The 22,715-nt window shown below is 32.2% G+C and overlaps 1 protein-coding gene and 1 non-coding gene across 3 annotated transcripts; one reads left to right on the top strand and one right to left on the bottom strand.

Annotated features, from left to right (window-relative positions):
• Positions 1–8,296: 8,296 nt before the first annotated feature.
• Positions 8,297–22,646, bottom strand: LOC116768220 (probable ATP-dependent RNA helicase DHX34). 2 transcript variants are annotated; one of them, XM_061523608.1, is made up of 21 exons: positions 22,557–22,646; positions 21,742–22,300; positions 21,387–21,505; positions 20,895–21,061; positions 20,238–20,441; positions 20,025–20,157; positions 19,373–19,521; positions 18,798–18,905; positions 18,506–18,611; positions 18,014–18,219; positions 17,420–17,617; positions 16,824–17,006; positions 15,982–16,079; positions 15,634–15,832; positions 14,786–14,848; positions 14,508–14,677; positions 14,312–14,422; positions 13,987–14,108; positions 13,165–13,405; positions 8,759–8,794; positions 8,297–8,583 (listed from the first exon to the last, which is right to left on the bottom strand). In XM_061523608.1, the coding sequence occupies exons 2-21, from the start codon at positions 22,275–22,277 to the stop codon at positions 8,298–8,300; spliced, it is 3,435 nt and encodes a 1,144-aa protein (XP_061379592.1). In that variant the 5' UTR covers positions 22,278–22,300; positions 22,557–22,646; the 3' UTR covers position 8,297. The 2 variants fall into 2 exon arrangements, with proteins under 2 accessions (XP_061379592.1, XP_061379593.1); XM_061523609.1 differs by lacking the exon at positions 22,557–22,646 and adding an exon at positions 22,428–22,468.
• Trnaw-cca (transfer RNA tryptophan (anticodon CCA)) lies at positions 15,028–15,099 on the top strand. The gene has a single exon. It is a non-coding gene; the product is annotated as a tRNA-Trp (tRNA).
• Positions 22,647–22,715: the final 69 nt, after the last annotated feature.

Raw genomic sequence — 22,715 nt, 5'->3', positions numbered from 1 at the left:
GATTGTTACGGCTTACCTCTGAAACGTTAGAACGAAGAAAAAATACGATTTTTTTTATCACAATTTGTATATCATGACGTCACTGAAGTCAGAATGTAATCCAATTTCCAACCAAAAACGAATAATGCTCAAAATAAAGCTAATGAAAAATTGCGCGTTCCACCAGATAAAATGAACCGTCGCGTGCTAAGAGAATGTGATATTTAAACTGTAAGAGCGGCTCAAGTTAGTCTGGTGCTGTTGTCACTGAGTCACTGCCCCGATTGGCATCCGTGGTAATGGCACTCACTGGCCAGTCATTTGGCAGACATCCGAATGTACTGGCATAATGACATATTGATTTTGTATGAATAAGATTTTAAATTAATGATTTAGAAAATTATAACCGACCTATAAGCACTTACCTATATTAAGATAATTTAACATTATAACGATTTAGATAATTGTGCTTTTCGAAGCACAGATAAAATAGGATTTTTTTTTTAAATTCATTCTGTCAACTTACATACAAGGTGAGTTATTTTTGTGGTTGTTCGCAATTATTTTCATAAGGAGTCGTTCAATTTAAGTGTAAAGTTAATATTAGTTCAGCCATTTTGAAAATATTTTCCAGAATTTTGAGAGCTCTACTCATGTAAGTGACAACCCATAAGACGATATTCAAAATCTCATAAATAAAGATAGTACCTATATATGTTGTAAGAAATGTAATTAAACATCTACTTTAAATATACTTATTTTCTGGCATTTCGAGGAATGGTCCTGATGGCAGAAGAAAATAAAAAATAATAATAATTTATTTACTCTTCTTTTTTACATCGCAGTCAGTTACCGAATTCTTTATTCACAAATGAATAAAATGAAATAAAATTTTCCACCAATAAATTAAGTTTCCACACAAAATAAGTTTTCCCTCAAGCCCTACTTACATAACTTACCTAGTTTTAAAAAACTCTTAATATTTTTTCGCATTTTCTTGCGTAGGTACCTCAGTATTCTATTATTTTAAATTTCACCCCACTTCTCGTCACACGAATACTTACGAGTTGGTAATGTCATCGTAACAAGGTACGTTTTACTCATTACTTCATAAAATGTAATAACCTATTACTAGTGATTTATTTATTTTAATAATATTTAATTACGTTTTTTATTCCAACTGGCAAAATTTATTTAATGCTCATCACTTTAAAACAAGAATCGATTTTATCGATAAATACTTTTTTTATCGATTGGTTATTGAGAAAAAAAATTAAAAAATATGAATGTAAACTTTTTTTAAATTGTCAATTTAAAAGTACGGGCTGAATGCAATTCCTTTTTCAAAATTCCCGCCCTCTCGCTGATTGGACGATAGCCGGTGCGCGCGGAATGCCGATGTCAGATACGTGAGTTCTGAATTATACATGCCATTGTTCTTTGAACATTGTTTTTGTTTTATTTAAACTTGTTTACAGCTTTTATATATTAGGTACATGTGGTATTATTATGTAATACAGAGGTTACAGATTATATAAGAAATAACACACGTCCAAAACTTTAGGAATTAACAGTTTTACTTTTTTATCTGTATTCTCCTTTACAAATGTGCTTACATTCAAAGAAAGAGTATTTATTGTAAACTTCATATAGGAAGTTTTTTTTTTAGAAATCGTCTCTTACTATCAAATTAATCGATCAAACTGACTGTATTAAGGTAAACGATGTAAGCATAACTGGTCCTTTATTTATACGCAGATACTAAGAGTATAAAACATTCTGCACTCTAACTTTATAATCACAAACACTATTTATTTATTAAATTTTAATTATGAACATCGTTTGTAACGTAGATATTTCTTATAGAAGGTTTTCCGTTTTACAATAACCTGGTCATATCATAAATATAAAAGGTATCTATTTTTTGTCATTAATTTTTTTTTAAATCTATTCCCAATACATGGAAAAAGAGAAACGAGAAATAGAGTAAGAGGATCCATTTTTGGCTTCAGAATTTTCAGTCATCAAACCTGACGCTCTCATTATTATCTACAGCAGGTAGTTTACAAGAACGTTACTACTGATTAGTTATTACAACTACCCACATACAATGTTGCTTATTCTATCCAATTTTAAATATTACAGCTATTAAATATCTATTTCACATTTTAAACAGAAGATATTAATGAAATGAATATTTAACTATCTCTATTTTAATATCTATTAAAGATACAAACGAGGTATAACAATTTGGGACTTAAAAATTTAAACCTTCAATTTAATTTATAAAAAAAAAAAAATTATCTAATTATATAAAAACTATCGTCTATCAGACTACTGTTACCTTAACTTTGTAATTGTCTTTTTAACTACATTTTATAAGATATTAGTTCGCTTGTAAAAAAACCTTTAAAACCAACGAACACAACACTGAAATTCGCTTGACAGTTTAAACTATAGATATTTTTATACTATGGCCTCATTCGCACTGGATACGCAGAATATTTTTGCAATGTCAACATTTTTATTTGTGGGACGAATTACAATCTTGAGTACCTACTGTGTGAAGGAAACTAAACTATAGATAACCTTAACACTAGTTTGTTTCACACTGAATACGCATCGTTAGAAGTTCTTAATTTTTATATACACGTCGATGCTATGTGAGAAGTTATTAGCGAAACGCTATTTACGTATTTAATTTGACTAAACAAAGTTGTTGTAAACTTACAGTTTGGAGACCAAAGGTAACTTACACAACTGCGGCATATTTAATTGTCGCTCGTCTGTATTAGACCTAAATGAATGTTGTTATTTTAAGTATAAACTATTAACAAACTCATAAACCCAGTTGTCCAGACCAGAGGACAGATGGATTAAGTGTAAGTGTCTCACGCGTAAATATACTTTTTTTCAATAATTTACTTCTGGAAAACCAAACAATTTTTATTCATCAAAAGTTTGTAATTTTCTAGAACATAATTTAAAAAGTGGGTATCATCATCATCATCACCAGCCTATTAGTGCCCACTGCTGAGCAAAAGCTTCTACTCACATGGAAAAGGTTAGAGCATTAATCACCACGCTTGCTCAAGGCGGATTGGCGAGTTCAAACTTACCTATAATTTGGAATAACAAGTCCAGGTTTCCTCTCGATGTTTTCCTTCGCAACCTGTTAGTGGAGTACATACTCTTAGAAAGTACATATCACTCAGAAAAACAAACAAGAAAGTAAAGTAGGTATATATTATTATAATGAGATACCCTAATATAACCTACATTTTATTTCTTATTACAGTGGGAAAAAATCACAATGAAGTATGTACCTACTCAATATAATGTAATAATTATAGTTAAAGTAAAAAATTGCAAGGATTAGACGTGTTTCCAATTAAAGTAGGTATACCTAATAACAAATATAAGTATGTGTAAATGTTGCTGGCATAGGATATTTCAATTTATGCTCCTTACAAAACACCAATGGTCAATTTTTAAGACTTAAAATAAAAAATATATATGTATTATAAGGCATAAATATTTATTATTTGATTTATAATTCAGTTAATTCATATTGTTATGAAATAAGTATAGGTATGGGTAATAGGTATGCACCTACCTTAACAACTATATGTTGCTATACAAAAAATATTTTATCCGTCATTCTAATTTTTTTTTTAATAAATAAATTGATTTAATTTGTTATTGAACTATTAAAATCCATTTGTTTGGTATTATATAAATTAATTCATATTTAAATCATAATAAAACAAATCTTCCACAAAAAGTTAGTCTCTAGTCACAACACGATTGCTTTATAAAATTAATTACCATTATGGAAATATAAAACACGAGTCTAACCTATTATGATGAAATAATATATAAAATGTATTCGAAATTTAAATCCTATATTTCGAATAGATACAAATTCTTTGTTTTTTTTTTTTCAATAATGCCATGACTTCAATTGTAAGGACAAGTTTAAGTTAAAAAAAAAAAAGTGAAACATAACCAGCCAATTCATTTAAGCGCTAAAAGCACAACACAGTTAACAAATCTAGATTGTGTGTGGGTAATATTTTTGTATTGCACAGATAGCATCTAGTAGATAGTGGGAGACAGTTACACAGTTTATAGTGCGGCGGCACGCTACACGGCATGTCCCTGCCGGCTTAGATTTTATTGTACCTACTTAGCTATTGTATTTTTTTGTTATAACTATACATATTAGGAGACAGACCTTGAAATTTAACATTTGATAGCTGTTTCATATAATAATGTTTAATTAGACACATAATTTTTAAAACAAAATAGTTCTTTTCCTAAGTAGACACCTATTGAACGTAAAATTTATACCTAAAACAGTGACTTATTTTAGTTTCGAAATATTTTATTAAAATAAAATTTCTCCAATATATTTCAAACAGATTATAATTTGTGTGATCTTTTGTTTTTTAATCACAATCGTTTACAACATGACTCTACGTGTCGTGCCTGATTAGCTATAAAGATTGGACCTGGTTATGTTTATTTTTCTCAGTTCACACTATTTGTTCTCCGGACATTTGACTTTATCAATTTTAAAGGTACATTATTCTTTATTCTCAAAGTATTGCATTGTTTTATAACGTATTACAACAATTTAATAAAATCGATATAGTCTGCTTGCTCTCGGTTCGATTTTCAAACGGTTTTTGAATTTCGAACTTATGCTGGTTTTAAATTTACTGCCGGCGTCTGACAATCGAGGGACAAAAAATGCAAAACTAAATATTAAATGTCATCGACTTTTGAAATAACAATTGTAATTCAATTATATTTTATAATATTCATTGAACAATAAAAATTTTACAATAGGAGATATGACAACCTCGGACGATCGGACCTCCCGCTACGAGGAATGTAATGGACCTTATTACATAGTTGTTAAGGGTCACGTCAGATGTGGCGCTAAGTCTTTGTAAACGGATTTCACGCATCAATATTTACGATTCTATAGATTTGATTCAAATCATTTGAAAATACTTACTTACGTAACTAGTTGCTGTTTTTTTTTTAATTTGTTACTGCTAAATACTCCTGGGTATATCGGAGTGGGATCTGTTCGTTTTTAAGGAAGTTCTATATTAATATAACACTGAAAGTCTGAAAATTATAAATATTTGGTCCAAAATATAAAAGTAATTTCTTTTCTAATTTTAATTTGTAATTTTAGAGTTTTTATAATACCTAAACACCATCTCGGGCTAGAGGCAATGAGACCCTAAAAATATTTTTATATTCTTATTGTTTTATAAAACATTAATAATTTAATTAAATTATGAATTAATAATTCTAATATTTGTTTATTTATTTTATACATAGCCATCTTTAACACATACGATACCGGTGTGATCTGGTTAAAATGAAAATTATTACTATTCAATCACAGCTAAGTATTTATAACAAATATAAAATGAATGAACCCCAACAAGAAGACATACTTTCTTAATAATTAAACGGACACACAAAAGACTCGGTGGATGGTTTTTTGAAAAATAATATAAAAAGTATAACAAAAAGGGCAAAAACGCTGCAATTTTAAGCGCGGGTAATCGTAAGCGGTATGACATGCGTGCGTATTAATCTCCCCGGCCGTGGGAAGCGGCCATTACCGATCGGCCTTTGTATATACGCACAGATAAAAAAAAAGTGATACTCCCGCCAAAAAGGTTTTACTGCTGTCTGAAATGAAAATTACCGGCTGCGATTTTGACAAAACACAGGTATTGTGGACTGATTTTAACTGAGCTCACTTAATTGTTGTTAAAGCTTTAGATTTTGTAACGATTTTGCTATATTATTCGTTGTTTTAAATCCCGCCAAATACAAGAGACGTAGAAAAAATATATGAGTATGTCATTATTTTTAAATTATATAATTGTTTAATTATAAAAAATCGAACATAATTTTATTATATTAATATAATTTACAAAATTACATAAGATAACTGTTATTTTCTATTGGCGGCACGCGCCATTTTTTATCTTAGCGGATTTTAAATTTGGGTCGTTTTACCTAATAATGGGCTTTGAATTTTGATAGTGGTCCACAAAGTAGCGAATCCATATGCCACATCAAAAAAATTACTTTGGTAGCGTCATAAGATCCTAAAAAAAGGGAGACCATGATTTCTCTCAGTCGGATTTGTACCTAAACAAAAAATAATATTTAGTATAAAAACTAATAGAAATATTTAAAAAAAATGGTATATATCTTAAAGAAATACTTGAAATTAAAAAATAAATAAATATATATATATTTTTTCTAGAACTAATTAATTTATTACCATATGATTTTTTAAATAAAATCCAATCTATCAATAATCTGTGGTCACTATAATCTAACATCGGTCAGTGTTCCTAATCCCGTCGGTAATTGCTTCCACTTTGGCCGTCATAAATCATATACCTAATTAGATATACCGGCTATGATAGGAGTTTTTATATAATTCCCGTGTTTTATGGTATCTGACGGAGATATATGATAGAATATAGTTTTCGGAATAGAATTTGTTGAAAAAATCATGTTTCTGAACCCATTGTAAACGTCAAACTCTTGCGCTTTGCGTTTGACATTGTCTTTAATAATAATATTCGTTCATATATTTAAATTCGTGTTTAGTATATATTTTTAATTTGGAAATTGTATTTCAATGATAAGGTGAGAATTCTAACGTCCGATGATTACATATTCTATTTCTGTTGGAGTTTTAATCGGTAAATTGCATTGAAAATTTAATTAAAGCAAAAAAAATAATAAGTCGATACAAAGCTTCAAACAAGATAAAAGCATAGTTGCGTGAGTTTAATAAGAAAAAAAGAACAAGCAAGGTAGGTCCTAATGTCAGGCTGAGTGGGGGCGGGGCTCCTTGGACCTGGAGAGACTACACTATGTCATTCCTTTGAATATGATCACTATAAATACCTGTTACGAGTATATGTAAGTTACTTGTTTATTATTACAACAGCTAGGTATACCTACGTATGATTTAGTCTTGAATTCTCCTACAGCTTAATCTCCAGTCTCCACTAAGTTCGAAATATCGTAAAGCTTTTCACAAGTTCCGTGAAGCTAACTTTCTCGATTCATATCAGTAATAAATCATAAATATGAGCGTCCTATTTCATAATTCTATAATGCGATATAACCACCAATATGCCCTGAAGATTTATATGCTAATATAAAGAATCATCCCGTGTGTCCGTACCGAGCGCGGTGCGTTACTGTACGAATTAAAAAGGGCATCGCGATCTGCCATCAGCAGCCAGGGTGGGTCACGACCAGCGTTAATGATTGGAACCTATTAACTTGAGAACAGAACACTTGGAGACATGCGACTTATCAACTTAAATATTCTGTATTAAAGACGATTGTCCTGTGAACTCATTTTAACCAGTTATGAAGTATAGTGCAACTAAATTGCTCGAACGCTAAGCTAGTTTTTAGTTCTTGTGCTGTCTATTAATAACTGAATCGCGTTTCGTTTGTCCGCCCGTGGGACTCGTGTTGTTATTGATTGAATTTACTTTTACATGTAACTACGTAATTGTCGACCGCTTGCATACTTATTATAAATGCAAGGAAATTCTTTATATCTCTAAAGGTTTCTATCAGATGTTTTATATTTGTTACTTGAATTTTTCTCGATTCATCTATAAAAAGGTGTTTGTAATATTTCAAACTTTTATTTAAAAATTAACAAAACACCATTAACACACAGCTTTTTTTACAGTATCAAAAAATTAAGATTTTTAATTATATGTACATAAAATGTCATACGACATTTTGACAGTGTTATAAATATAGTGAATCGAAAGTCACAGATAACAAATATTATTTGTATGTTGTATGAGTGTTGCCGGTTCGTGACTCGTTCAGTTCAGAAGCGTTGTTCGACGCTTCGAAATTACATCGGAAATAGATTACAGAGAGAGATTTCTTTTATGGGGGCTTTATTACCTTTATGGCTTTTATAGTGTCTGTGATGGTGAATGTCTATATATCTATGTATCTTTTCTTCTATTTAAATCCAAAAAAATTTTCCATTCGCAAAATTTCTTAGATTTCTTATGTATGTATATTTATTTATGTTTAATAACGTCATTTACGCAAAATTATTCTCTTTTCGAAAGATTTAAATAAACCTATCCCGAAAACAGAGGAAGTAATGCAGTTTAAGATTGTCGCTAGATGGCGCTGCCAATAAGTCTATGAATGCTTTTAACTAGTTGCTAAGATCATTTAGAAAGGGAATTATTTGTATAAATTAAACAAGTACTTCATTGCTCCTTTATTTTACAAGCCTTCTTATGTTTCAATATTTCAACGGGCGTTAGGAACATCGTTGTATTGCAAACATCACAAATAAATTCTTTAGTATTGGGCCTGTTTATGCGTGTAACTGTCTTCTCTAGCTTCTTCTCAGTTTTTGATGAGCAAGTGAATATCCTATGCTGTAATCTTTCTAAAGGTGACAGACAGACAGTCACCTCGCACTGCGGACAAACCCATGGTATGCTGTAGGTTTCTTGATAACTATCGTAGCTCCACTCTGAATCTACAATACTGTGAAGAAAATAATATAAATAGCTTTTTAATTGAATACGTAGTATTTAAAAACTTATTTTATGATAATATAAAAACATGCGATTATATTTTCATATAAATACAAATCAAATTCAATTTACTAAATAAATATAAAAAAAAGCCTTAATTAAAGTAAAATCAATCAAGATCTCACCAATTGTATACAATATTATCAGTGACATAAACCCCATATAATAAAACAACGCTATTTAGTGCAGAACAGAACCAACGTTTTTATTTAAAGTAGTTTTGACGTTAACTAAACCATCACAGATGGCAGCACAAGTTCACAGATAACATTTTAGATATTACTTTTCTACACCCCCACTATATCTAACAATGTTATATTGATAAAAATCAGTATAATGAACAATTATTAACTTTAACATATGTGCTGAACCCCCAACTTATCCAATAAATAATAATGCTTATTAGAGCACAAGCTCTTTGTAAGTAAGTCAGCTGGCATCTCAGCTGATGGTAAATATTTAACATTCACAATATTATTATTTACACATTCTCTAGAAAAATGATAACGTATGTCAATGTGTTTGCTTCTCTTATGAAAGATTGGATTTTGAGTTAACTTTAATGCACTCTGGTTATCATTATATAATTCAATAGTGTACTTCTTATTAGTTATTTCAAACTGTAAATTTCTTAAATAAAGAGATTCCTTACATGCTTCAGTTAAAGCCATGTACTCGGCTTCACTGCTTGATAAAGCCACGGTCTTCTGTTTCTTTGTCTCCCAAGAAATTACACAACCTGACAAAGTGAAACAGAAACCCGTGTAGGATCTTCTATCAATAGTGTTCCCACCCCAATCAGCATCTACAAATCCTTCAATGACAGAGTTCCCATCTGCAGAAAATTTTAAACCATAATGTTTGGTCAATTTTAAATATCGCAATATGCGTTTTACATATGAACAATGCTGTTTGGTATAGGAATTATTAAATTGACTTAAAAAGCTAACTGCAAATGCAATGTCTGGCCTTGTAAGAACCGCTAAATACATTAAAGAACCTATCATTTGTTGATAAGGAAACAATAACTTATCTACATTATTCTCATCTTTAGATGCATGTAACTTAGTCTCCATTGGAGTTTGAACAGTTTTACATTGACTCATTTTGAATTTAAGTAACAGCTGATCAATATAATCTTCCTGACTTATTGATATTGTTTTCTCACATTTATTTACTTTTACATTTACTCCAAGACATTTCTTGATTTCACCTAAATCTTTAATTTTAAAATTGTCAGATAAAACATCTTTTAAGTGCTTAGTAGCTATAATATCATTTGAAAAAATGAAGAAATCGTCGACATACAGAGTAACAATAGTTTTTAACTTATCCTGTGTTTTCAAAAACATACAAGGTTCTATCTTAGATTTAACAAAGCCAATTTTTAAAAGACATTCCTCTACTCTCTTGTACCATACTCTTGAAGACTGTTTTAAACCATACATAGATTTCTTTAATTTAAGAACTTGACCTTTCTCTACTTTCTCAGAAAAACCTTCAGGTATTTGTATATAAATGTCTTCTTCAAGAATTCCATACAAGAAAGCAGTTGTCACATCAAGATGTGTTATATCAAGATTAAGTTGAACAGACAGAGCAAATAAAAGCCGCAATGTGGTATGCCTCACTACAGGTGAGAAAGTGTCAGTATAGTCCACACCTTGAACTTGTGAAAAACCTTTCGCCACTAAACGCGCACGAAACCGAATGTTGTTATCACAATCATATTTTTTACGTAACACCCACTTGCACTTTACAACTCTAACATCTTGAGGAGGATTGCTAATCTCCCATGCATCATTCTCTTTGAAACTTTGTAACTCTTCAGCCATAGCTATTTTCCACTGTTCTTTTTCAGGTCCGGCTAAGGCATCCTGAAGAGACAATCCTGTCACATCATCATATGTGCTCTCACCAGCACAAAAATTTGAACATTTGAACCTGTCTGGTTGCTTCCTCTCTCGTGTAGGTCTTTGAGGTCTAATCTGCGGGATATCTTCAGCTTCAGAATCACTAGGTTTATATGTCTCATCAACCACATCCAGAAATGTGTCCTCTGAGCTATCTGTGTGGTCAGATTCCGAGTTTGGTTCATCTATATTAACTTCTTCTTCCCCCACTGAATCAAAACTCTGAGAGGAAACTTCCATCTGACATTCAGATTTTGATTCCTGCTCTATTATAACCACATCTCTACTAGTCAATATTTTCTTTGTTTCTGGGTTATACAGCCTGTATCCCTTTATGTTTTCTGGATATCCAAGGAGAATGCATTTTTCTGACTTCTTGTCCCATTTCTTGCGCTTCTCTTTAGCTACATGGACCATTGCAGTACTACCGAAGATTCTGATATGGCTTATGTCGGGCTGACAGCCAGTCCATATCTCATACGGTGTCTTATTACCCAATGCTGCAGCCACGCTTCGATTCTGTAGATATACTGCCGTGTTAGTAGCCTCACCCCAGAATTCTTTCCCTAGGTTGGCATCAAAGAGTAAGCATCTTGCCTTTTCAACAATAGTACGATTGAATCGCTCACATAATCCATTTTGCTGCGGTGTGTATAGATTACTTTTTTGGTGTATTATGCCAGCACCTTTTAAATGATTGTCAAACTCTTTATTACAGTATTCTAATCCATTATCACTCCTTAATACTTTGATTGTCTTCTTAGTTTGATTTTCCACCTGGGCTTTGAATTCTTTGAAACACCTCAAAGCCTCATTCTTGTGTTTTAGAAAATAAACAAACACCATTCGACTACAATCATCGACAAACAACAAGAAGTATTTGGATCCTCCTATGGATATATTTTCCATAGGCCCACAGATATCTGTATGGACTATATCTAATAGGTCACTGCTTCTCTGATTGATACTCTTGAAAGGTAACCGACACTGTTTGCCTTCGCAACATGTATCACATGAAGATTTACCAATATCCACTTTTTCATCAAAAGACATACCCTGTACTGCAGTCTTCATCTGATTCAGGTAGTCTTTATTAATGTGTCCTAATCTGCGATGCCATGTAACACCTGATACAACTGATGCAGCCAAATGTTCCTGGTTTTGTAAGTTTACTTTGTACACTCCATTTTCTAGTAATGCTGTTGCTACTAACTTATTATTTTTGTTATATACCGAGCAACTACTATCAGAAAAAGATACCTTGTTTCCTTTGCTTATGAGTTGGCTGACTGATAGCAAGTTAGTCGCCAGACTTGGAACACAATAAACGTCTTCAACCATAATTTCGTAATCAATATCACCAGTTGTAGTTATAATTTTCACATCGCCAGAACACAAAACTGACAACTTTTCACTGTTCGCAACGATAATTTCCTGTTTCTGATCATACGACGCATTCATAACCAAACTTTCATTTGCCGTAAGGTGTACACTGGCTCCAGAGTCAATATACCATGCATTTTTACTGAAATTCCCGCTCAGGAACACAGCACTAAACGCATTAGACTGCATTCGGGGTTTTTCCTTGAAGTTCGATGCGTTATTTTCGTTATTAGTACATTGATTTCTATAATGGCCTTTTTGTTTACATCTGTAACATGTCACGTTTGACTTTGACGTATCGGCAGTGCTACCAACATTGACATTTTTTCTTGACGCCATTTTATTTTTCTTGTACTTAGAATTCGAACGAGCTGCGAACGCGCCGCCAACTTCATCACGTTCCTCTATGGTTGACTCCATGTCTAACAATTTCGATTTGATAGAATCAGCCGTTATGCTAATGCCTGAATGCTCAATTGCCATGATCATCGGTGAAAATCGATCCGGCAATCCTGCTAATAACAATGAGCCTGTCCACTGGTCATTTATTTCAAAACCCGTGCCACTTAATTTTTGAGCCGTGTCAATAATTTGAGTCACGTAGGACGTCATTGAACTGCAGTTTTCCAATCTTATCGAAATTAGATTTCGTAACAGATTTATCCTTCTTGAAAAACCGTTGTCATCGAATAACTGTTGTAGTTTATCCCAGAGTTCTTTCGTTGTTCTTACACTTTTCACATGTACAAACAAAGACGGGTCGATTGTCATAATCAATTTTGCTCGAGTTTTCTCGTCGTCTGCAGCTCCTACTACAGCTCCTTCTGGCTTTACACAATGTTTCATGCCTTCAAGGATTAGGAAATTCTCTGCCGCGAAGCTCCACTCGCTGTAATTTTCCCGCCCGCGTAATTTGGGTACATTTACCAAGTAGTTTGCCGCCATCGTAATTCTGAATAAAATACTTTTATTTCACGAATGTCCAGCCAATCTACACAACACAGTGTAAACGCGTGTCGAAACAGTCTTTTTAACACTCGTACCGTGACGAAATACTTGTTAAAACACTACTTTTCATTAATTTTCTGGGCCCATAACCTATAATAAAACAACGCTATTTAGTGCAGAACAGAACCAACGTTTTTATTTAAAGTAGTTTTGACGTTAACTAAACCATCACAGATGGCAGCACAAGTTCACAGATAACATTTTAGATATTACTTTTCTACACCCCACCCTTCTTATCATGGGGTCGGCAGACATAGGTTTGATCGAATGGGTTAGGAGATACAGTCGTCTGGGTGTCACCATCGTACAGTACCTTCAAGTCCCCCGGCAGTAACCTCTTGAGGGTATAAGACACATCACAGTTCATATATTTACTTATCTCACACGATAGCTCATGCTGTAGTTCCTCGTAACCCATTTGATTTGATTTCTGGAGCTCCTCCTCCACCGACCTGTTGGGGTTTGCATCTGGAATTTGAAAACGTTCTCAGTCAGATAATATAAACAGCATGAAATTTAAATATTTTAGATTTTCAACTATACCTGATCATTATTTATCAATAGTTATTGATATATAATTTCTTATAACACAATACCATTGATAATTCTTACATATAACTAAAATTCACAATAATTTACATATATCTCAAGCTATTTTCAACTGGATATTATTTATCAAGGATTTTAACTGTCAGTAGCAAATACTATTCTGATGCAAGCAAATAGATTTAGTACTTTATCATCTTCATTATCAGCCTATCGGAGCCCACTGCTGAGCAAAGGCCTCTTCTCACATGGAGAAGGTTCGAGCATCAATCGCCACGATTGCTCAAGACGGGTTGGCGATTTCAGTCTTATAATTTGAAATTATAAGACCAGGTTTCCTCACGATGTTTTCCTTCACCGTCTGTCCGTGGTGTCCAAAAACTCTTAGAAAGTACATATGACTCAGAAAAGATCACATTGGTACTTGCCAGGTTTCGGACCCTTTAACCTCCAGGCCACCGCGACTTTCTCTGTATTACTAATAAATAATTTTTTGTAACTACCTGCAAGTTTTCTATTAATCAGTTCATCCCATTTCTTTCTTATCGTGGATGCTCTATATAGCAATTGGCATCCCGATTCAGGGAAAGGGAATTCCAGGAGGAGCCAGGAGTCACATACTATCCTGATATAAATATTATTAATGTCATTATTAATAAAACATTAAGTAACATCAATATGAAAATATATGGGAATGTATGACAGATATATATATATATATATAACTGAAAATCTTACTTAATATATTCGTATGAAAAATTCATGTCTCATATTAATTTAATTAAATTATCATGCAGTGATTTTCTATATATTTTAAAGTTTGTCAACCTTGTGAATCCTGTGTTTGTGTCTATAGAATGTGCTAGAAGCAGCAACGTCTGTGCTGCCGGCATACGCATAGAGTTAACTATGTAGGGCTTCGTGGTTTCAAGCAGGGACCTGGCGACGGACAACCATAGCTATATATATATATATAAACAATAATGTTGCTAACACGGAAAAACAAACGCAGATATATACTCACAAGTAACACAACAGTTGGTGTTTATTGGACAGCGGCAGCTTGCTCTTATACCCCGGCGCCGTCTGTATGTCCGTCTCGGTCAGCTGTAGTGCTTTAGGGTATCTCCCGAAGTATGAAGTCGGGTGCAGGAACACGGAGGGTTTGCTCCAGGTGTGATATAGCTGCTCTGTCTGAGTATTATTTAGTTTTATATGTACATACTATAATGTAAATCTCCTAAACTGTTAAAATGATTTCTATGTTATATTTTTTTATATAATATTTATGTTAATGCCCACCTTGCAGTAATTGAATTCGTCAGCGATAGCTATTTGCGGATACAAAGCTCTGCATAACACGATCTGAAATAAGCGCAGGCTATAAATGTTATTCTTTTACGTTTTATCGTTAGTTTTGTACCGAAATACATGATTTCATTATTTTTTAAGGATCACTGACGATGTGCATTCATTTTTTTTTTATTGATATTGTCTGTTTCATTATATGAGATGTTGTTAACAATTTCGGTTCAGCTCTCAACGACTCCGTGGCGCAACGGTAGCGCGTCTGACTCCAGATCAGAAGGTTGCGTGTTCAAATCACGTCGGGGTCAAAGTCTTTTTTAAACTTTTTTTCTTATATAATATAAATTTTATTTTTGTGTTGAATAATAATTTTTCTATATTCAATGTAAGATTATACCAGTTTATATTCAACACAATGAAATGTACACATGTATATAGAAGTATGGCAGTTATAATTTTTTATTATATTTACCTTTGCTATAAGTACTATAACTGATAACTTAAAATACATCGAAGCTTTTTCTGCATATTAGATTATAAGTATTCTTGTTTTATCTATTTAGAAGTGATGATAAGAGAGTTTGATCCCAGGTAAGTGACTAAATTTATTTAATGCCGTTTCTATGAAAGGGACATTTTTTTTTCACACACATGCCATAGATGTCTTCATTAATAACATAATTTGATTTGAATATAGTTCAAATAATAAATATATGAAATAGATTGGTACCTTCAACTTTAGGGTCATAAGGATAAAGTTGAATTTTCATTGCACATTCTGTAATTCGATATTAATTCAAGTACCACTTCAGATACATACATGTGTATATTTTGTAATCTACCTTCAACATAACAAGATCCTGTCCGCCGCTAGTACTTGCTCCGCTGATCAGTGCTCGTATCCTGGCAGCGTCATTGGTCATCCTGAACTCTATGTCTCTCACATCGATGACGTCATCGTCCTCATCACCTATCTCCCACGTGTCGACCTTGAGACGCTTACGACGCTTCGCATCCTCGGCAGCCTTCTGTTTGTACTGTCTGGTTATTGAATAATCAACTTTAATAACATGTTTTTAAGATTTGAAATAAATTTTTAAACTTTTTGTGATGATTAAGTGGAAATGGATATACAGAAAACAATAGTGCGCCATAGAATTTGCTATAGAAGTAACTATATATATATATACCTTCTAAGATCTTTGAGCTGTTTCAATTGTCCATGTCTCATCGCTCGCTCTGATGATGACATCGTCTCAGGCTCCGGAGAATCCAATAGATTGTTATCCTGAAATAACATAAAATATATATTAAGCGAAGTCGTGGTGGCCTGGAGGTTAAAGGCCCGCCTTTCACACGCGAGGGCGCGGGTCCGAAACCTGGCAAGTACCAATGTGATCTTTTCTGTGAGTATTCAGATACCACCGACAGACGGTGAAAGCAAACATCGCGAGGAAACCTGGTCTTATAATTTCAAATTATAAGATTGAAATCGTCAACCCGTCTTGAGCGAGCGTGGTGATTAATGTTGTAACCTTCTCCATGTGAGAAGAGGCTTTTGCTCAGCAATGGGCTCCTATAGGCTGATGATGATATATTAAGTAATGATATTTAACTTAAAACTCGCCACGTACTTTAAACTTATTAGTATTAAATTGTCAATAAGTAATTTCTGATAACTTATTGAAATTAAAACGGATGTAATTTATGTCTAAAATGTAAAGAAAGTTTAATAAAAACATTTCTATTCTGTAATGTGCAGTTGTTAAATGCCTATAGCATTATTAAACGTATTATTGAAAGTATATATATATATATATATACTTTCAGTAACATACATAAAATGATTAAAAATAGTAAACTTAATATGAAACAACATGAAAACATATGGTTTATTACATTTATATATATAAGTATAATAGAAAAGACATTATTTTTAAGAATTCAGTCAAGGCTATGATATGAAGCAATTTAAGATACCAGTAAATATTTAGTTAAGTGAGATCATGGTTTATATCGCAGCTTTTATCACCTGCAGCAATGATCTGAGCTGTGCGGTCAGTTTGGTGAGTTCATACAGCCTCTGTTCCTCGATGCCTCGTCTCCTGCACCACGCCCGACCACCCCCCGAAGACTTCTCCCTCAACCACGAACAGTACAAACACAGGAGGGTTATTGGATCGCCGTGGTCGGATTCGTCTGGCTTACGAGCGTTCTGGAATATTTATGTTATAGTATTTAGAATTAAAGCGATTAATCAGTATTGGATATGTTATTATCAATACATAATATTGAACTATTGGAATATAATGTTTATAGAAACTATCAAGGAAAGCGCCATCTACACTTCCAATACTGAACTAATGAAATAGGTTTATATAAATAATTAATGACAGCGCCATCTGCAGTTCCAATATTAAACCAATCTGTTGTATATTATTTTATTAAAAAAATAAATGATCAGCAGTGTCTTCAACTCTATTCAATAATTGTCAGATATATAATATTTGTTATATCCGATTTGAAAATTCATTTGTTCTGATTAAGTTAGTTTATTAAGCTGATCAGACCTAAAAAAATATTCCAAGCTTTCTAATATATTAAGAACAGAGTTATGACATTGACTACCTCACAATCAAGGTCCCTTCCTCTTCTCGTGAGTACGCCTCGGAGTCCCAGGGCTCCGGCCAGCACTAGTGAAGCGTACTGGCACTGCGGTGGGAGAGTAGCACTTATCACCAGCGACTTAGCCAATGACACCTCCAAAGGTAACGAAGATATACACCGACCTAACGGTGTCAGCTTCTCATTAGACGCTAATGCTCCCTGATAATAAACAGCATTTTTTATTAAATAAATTTATACTAAATTATTATATACATCTGATGAAGGCTATACATATTGTCTATGATTTTCGTGATTATGATACAGTGTATTTATTTTACGCAAATAAATAATTAAAGATACATGTATATTGTACAGACTCTGCTTGATATATTAATGAGGAACATTTTTAGTTATAAATTAACTAAGAGTTCAGTAATTTAATTACATTACATGATTACCTGAACAGAATCTGGTATCCTTACCACATGTTTGATACACACTCATAGTATTGAGTTTTTCGTTCGCAGACAATGATACTATTAAAAACTACGAACTAGAAGTATATAGTTCGATCACACAAAATATTGGTAAGGGTTATCATATGGTGTTACTAACGTGCTGCTTCAACTCTAACAGAGCATCTTCGATAGCGGCATCACTTGGGGCATCGATGAAGGGGAACCGTCTGACGTCATTAACGCCCAGTGACGTCATCAACAGTAACAGTGACGTAATCGGCACCCGGGACACCTCTGGGGTGCTGTACGGCTCCATTTCGGTGAACTGCTGCTCTGAATAAACTCTGTAACAAACACCTGGACCTGCAAAGTAAATGCAGGTGTTAGAAATAAAATGTATTCCAGCGTACTGGAACCTAACGCATGTTGCATCGATTTGAATTTATATGTTGATACTAAATACACTCAATAGATGTAAAAAATAATAGTTTCTTCAATAAAAATTTTTTTTATGGTTAATTTATTGGAACTTTTGTACTTATTTAATCCAGTAAATACTTTGGAAATCTATATAAGTTCAAAATAAATGCTTATTTATTACATACAACTATATATATATGTAATTCGTGTATTTATTTCTATTATATACCAGTCCTGCCCGCTCTCCCCTTCCTCTGATCAGCGCTAGCTTTTGAAATCCAGAATTCTTTCAGCCTTTGCATTTTTGTTGACGAATCATAACTCATCTCTTTGACCTGGAAATATATAAAAATTAAATTGCTTAATATCACAACCATTTCGAAGAGAGAGAAAGGGGGGAGTGAGAGAGAGAGAATAAAAACTCACAGTCTTCAATTATATGTATGTAACATTTTTAAAAATTATGTTTTATCTAATTGTATTATAAGTAAAGAAATATTAATCGAATACAACGTCTTTACCTTCCCGGAGTCAATAACAAATCTTATGCCATCTATGGTGACAGATGTTTCGGCTATGTTCGTTGAGACTATACATTTCCTAACGCCATCTGGCGGATAGTCGAACACCTAAAAGAATATTACAGACATAATTTTATATGAAATTATCTTTCGTCTCATTTTAATTATATAATATCATGTAAATTATATAATTAATACAAAAAAAAAATCTGTATATAAAACAAAATAATCAATAAATGACAAAGTTTTTATGATAATTTAATTGGCTTTTATAATTGATTCAATATATTTAAATTCTATGTATATATACTTAATGATACGTTTATGATGTCTGAAAGACTGTTTATGCGTGTTACACTGTCTTGTTTGTAAATTGTCATTGAGGTGATCTTTAGAAAAATTTAATAGCGCTAAGGTCACCTCTAGTGAGCGACGTATATTGCAATTCAATAGAAGGAATCTAGTCCACTCAATATTTAAAATCATATTTTTTTTAATTAACTTAAACTTAATCACTTCAATGTGCTTACTATATTTTGTCATAAACAAAATTATATGTATTATAATATAACAACCTTATCTTGTTCACTAAGCGACAACGCACTGTGCAAGGGAAGTACGATCCAACTCTTTGTTTTCTCCGCGTATTGCTGCGCCGCGTCGCATATTGTCGTTATTTCTTGTACACCGGACATAAATATCAACAGGTCGCCCCTTTCCTCCTCTGCAATCAATTCATTAGTTTAAACGAGCATATAAATCAATAGCAATAACATATTTGGAAAGCAGGAATTTTATAGGAAAGGATTTAATTAGAAAATTATGTCGATCTAATTTTGGTAACGAGAACTAGATGGCGCTGTTCATGACAATTCGAATCTGAACACTGTTTTATTTTAAGCGCCATCTCGTTGGATTCATAGATACTAAATGTGGCGAACGATTGGCTATCAGGTATTGTATTAGGTTCATTATTATAAATAATGTATTATACAGCTCCGTACGTTTAGTCTCATATCATTTATAAATCTTGCCAGTTTTTAATTAACAGTAAACACTTCGTATGTAATGTGCCAATGAGAACTTGTATCATAGCGATTTTGTGACTACAAATATTTAATTATACTAAAAATTTCTTTTTTCTTAGCATTTCATTAAATGTATTTTTTATATAATAATCGACTGATATCGATTTTTTATATCGATTGATAAATATTTAACACTGACTTGGATATTTGCTATCTATCAACTGCATAATCTGTACGTATGGCTGAGGATCTAATTTATCGTGCCTAGAAGGTTTTTCTTCTATGAGTATAGGTTTGTAATTTAATTCTATCGAAAAGAGTCTGCCGGGGACCTGAAATATTAAAAAAAAAAATAAAATATACGCAAATTAAATATTAATGACCTAAGATATAAAAACTTTTTGGTAATTACCTGTATAACTACAGCTGATTCGGCTGAAAAGTAATCCTGGAACAGTTTTATATTAATAGTCGCTGACATGAGAACGAGTTTAATATCAGTTCTTGTGTGGATGAGGCATTTAAGTACACCCAGTAGGAAATCACCCATGAGGTGACGTTCATGTATCTCATCTAGAATTATAACATCATACTCGGGCAGATTATCTGAAGACATCTGAAATTGAGAGATACATGTGTTAAGGAAACAAATATTTAAAGGTATAACAATATATAACTAGACGACATATGTCTATACCTTAAGGTTAACATACTATATCTATTTTACAACTTTAAAATCGTTTATTGGAAAGCTATTTACATGAATATGGTATTAAGTCTTATCAAAATAAATCACTTCGTTTTCAAGCCTACATCAGTATCTGTAAATTACTTTTTGAATCATTTAAATTGGGTGTACCATTTGAAAGTTATCATAATATAAGTTAATTAATTCTCAAAATGAAATAGGCTATTATATATTTTTTTTAAGAGCGCGTGCGCTGCCGGGGCTGGTACCTAGATTTTCTAATAAATTTTATATATACATATATATATATATATACATATATAAATTGAAAGTAATTGTTGAATCTTTCTATATATGAAATTTAATATTATCTTTACCAACCTGCCTCAGAAGCAAACCTTCAGTGATGAAACATATTTTGGTGTCCGATGTCTTGCTTTTCTCGAATCTGATCTGATAGCCAACTTTAGTATCAAACTGGGTTAGCATTTCGTATGACACTCTCTTCGACAGTGAAATACATGCGATTCTTCTAGGTTGAGTGCAAGCTAGAAATATATACATATATATATTTTTTTAATTTGTAATAAATAAAAAAATTATAGACAGTAGTGCCATCTATTGGGTTCTCTTATGAAATTTTAATAATTACATCAAACTCCACAGTTTACCAAAACATTGTTGGATGGCTCTCGTATAATTTTTATAAACTTTTAGAAATGATCGCAGACCTAAGAATTCTAGTATGAAATAAAAAAAGGAAAACGGTTTTATTCCGTGTTTTTAGACAGCATTTTAAATGCTATGAAAGTCAAAACTGGATTAATGGATTTTAATATTTGTCAGTTATTAGGTATTTGACATATCCCATACCTATATTTTGAAATCCCGCTTCATGTAAGTATTGTGGCACTTGTGTTGATTTACCGCAACCTGTGTCTCCGGCTACGATCACCACTCTTTGATTTTGTACTGCTGATACTATTTCATTCCTGGCACATGAGAAAATTTAAATATTAGTCATATTTCTTGTTGACATCAAAATAGTCACTTAATATAGAGTATTGGTACATATATAGCTTCGAGGTAGGCCCATTTTGTTGATCAGAATGTTGTTATCCCAACATTGACTAAATACTTTCAATATTTTGAGAAAAAAATACATTATTGTTTTATTTATTTAACAGCATAGAGAGTTGTTTATATATAACTAAATATTTTTACTCACCTGTATTTAGCGACTGGTAATTCACTTTGAGCTTTACGTAATTTTTTTAATCTATCAAATTTTTCTTTATTTTTAAAGTCTAAATATATAGATACTATATTAAGAAATATATCAAAAGTATCTTTATTTAACTTTTTGTTGTTTCTCTCATCACAGACATCCATGAATTTTATTTTGCTAATAAAATTAATACAATGATGTTTAGAAAAGTTAATAGGTATACCAATATCATTATATTCTGTGACATCCGTTTGTCTTTCTAAGATAGGTTTTCCCGCTTTTTTCAATGTAGCTTCATATTTTTTGACAAATACCCAAAAATCATCTAGGTTTTTCACAATGGGATTACCATCATTGCTATAAGAGATTATTTTGTTTAAATTTCTTTTGTGATCCAAAAAACTAAATTCATCGTTTTTTTCTAATTTAGACGGGCTTGTTCTTCTCGACTTGTGTCTATCCCGGGAGTCAAATTCAGGAGAATAGGAACGTCTTCTTTTACTTGAGGATCCATAATTTTTGGATTTATAATCCATTTTTAAAATTGTTTCCTATAAATCTAAAGATAATAATAAATATTCACATTTTAAAATGCGGTTATACATTCGGTTATACCTAAAACATACTAAATACTCTAGATGTTAAATGTAGAATTTTACTGACAAATAACTAAAATAAGAAAGTACTTTTCAACATGTAAAGCAATTTAATTTCAAGTGGAGAATAAAATTGATATAGTTTATACACAGTTTATACACTTGATCAAATATTGTTATGAATTTATTCCGCGAAATACTGTAAACACAAAACTTAACTGTTAAAAAATCATATGTAGGAAATGTCATTGGTCACAACATTTAGTATTGTGAAAATACTTTTTTTATTTTGTTGCCATTCGCTACAATTAGTAAAAAATGGAAATCACACGTGCAACTAACACAATATTAAAATTTAAAACCTTTTAAATGTCGAGT

Source organism: Danaus plexippus, chromosome 19, assembly GCF_018135715.1.
Source record: "Danaus plexippus chromosome 19, MEX_DaPlex, whole genome shotgun sequence".
NCBI lineage: Eukaryota > Metazoa > Arthropoda > Insecta > Lepidoptera > Nymphalidae > Danaus > Danaus plexippus.
This window is presented reverse-complemented; position numbering and strand designations above follow the sequence as displayed.

Excerpts from the sequence above, each read along its gene's own strand:
- LOC116768220 (XM_061523608.1), bottom strand. The coding sequence starts at position 22,277 with ATGGATTATAAATCCAAAAATTATGGATCCTCAAGTAAAAGAAGACGT. Across the intron at positions 20,158-20,237 it reads AATCAGCTGTAGTTATACAG|GTCCCCGGCAGACTCTTTTC; the intron begins GTAATTACCAAA and ends TTAATATTTCAG. Across the intron at positions 18,612-18,797 it reads TTGTTATTGACTCCGGGAAG|GTCAAAGAGATGAGTTATGA; the intron begins GTAAAGACGTTG and ends ATATATTTCCAG.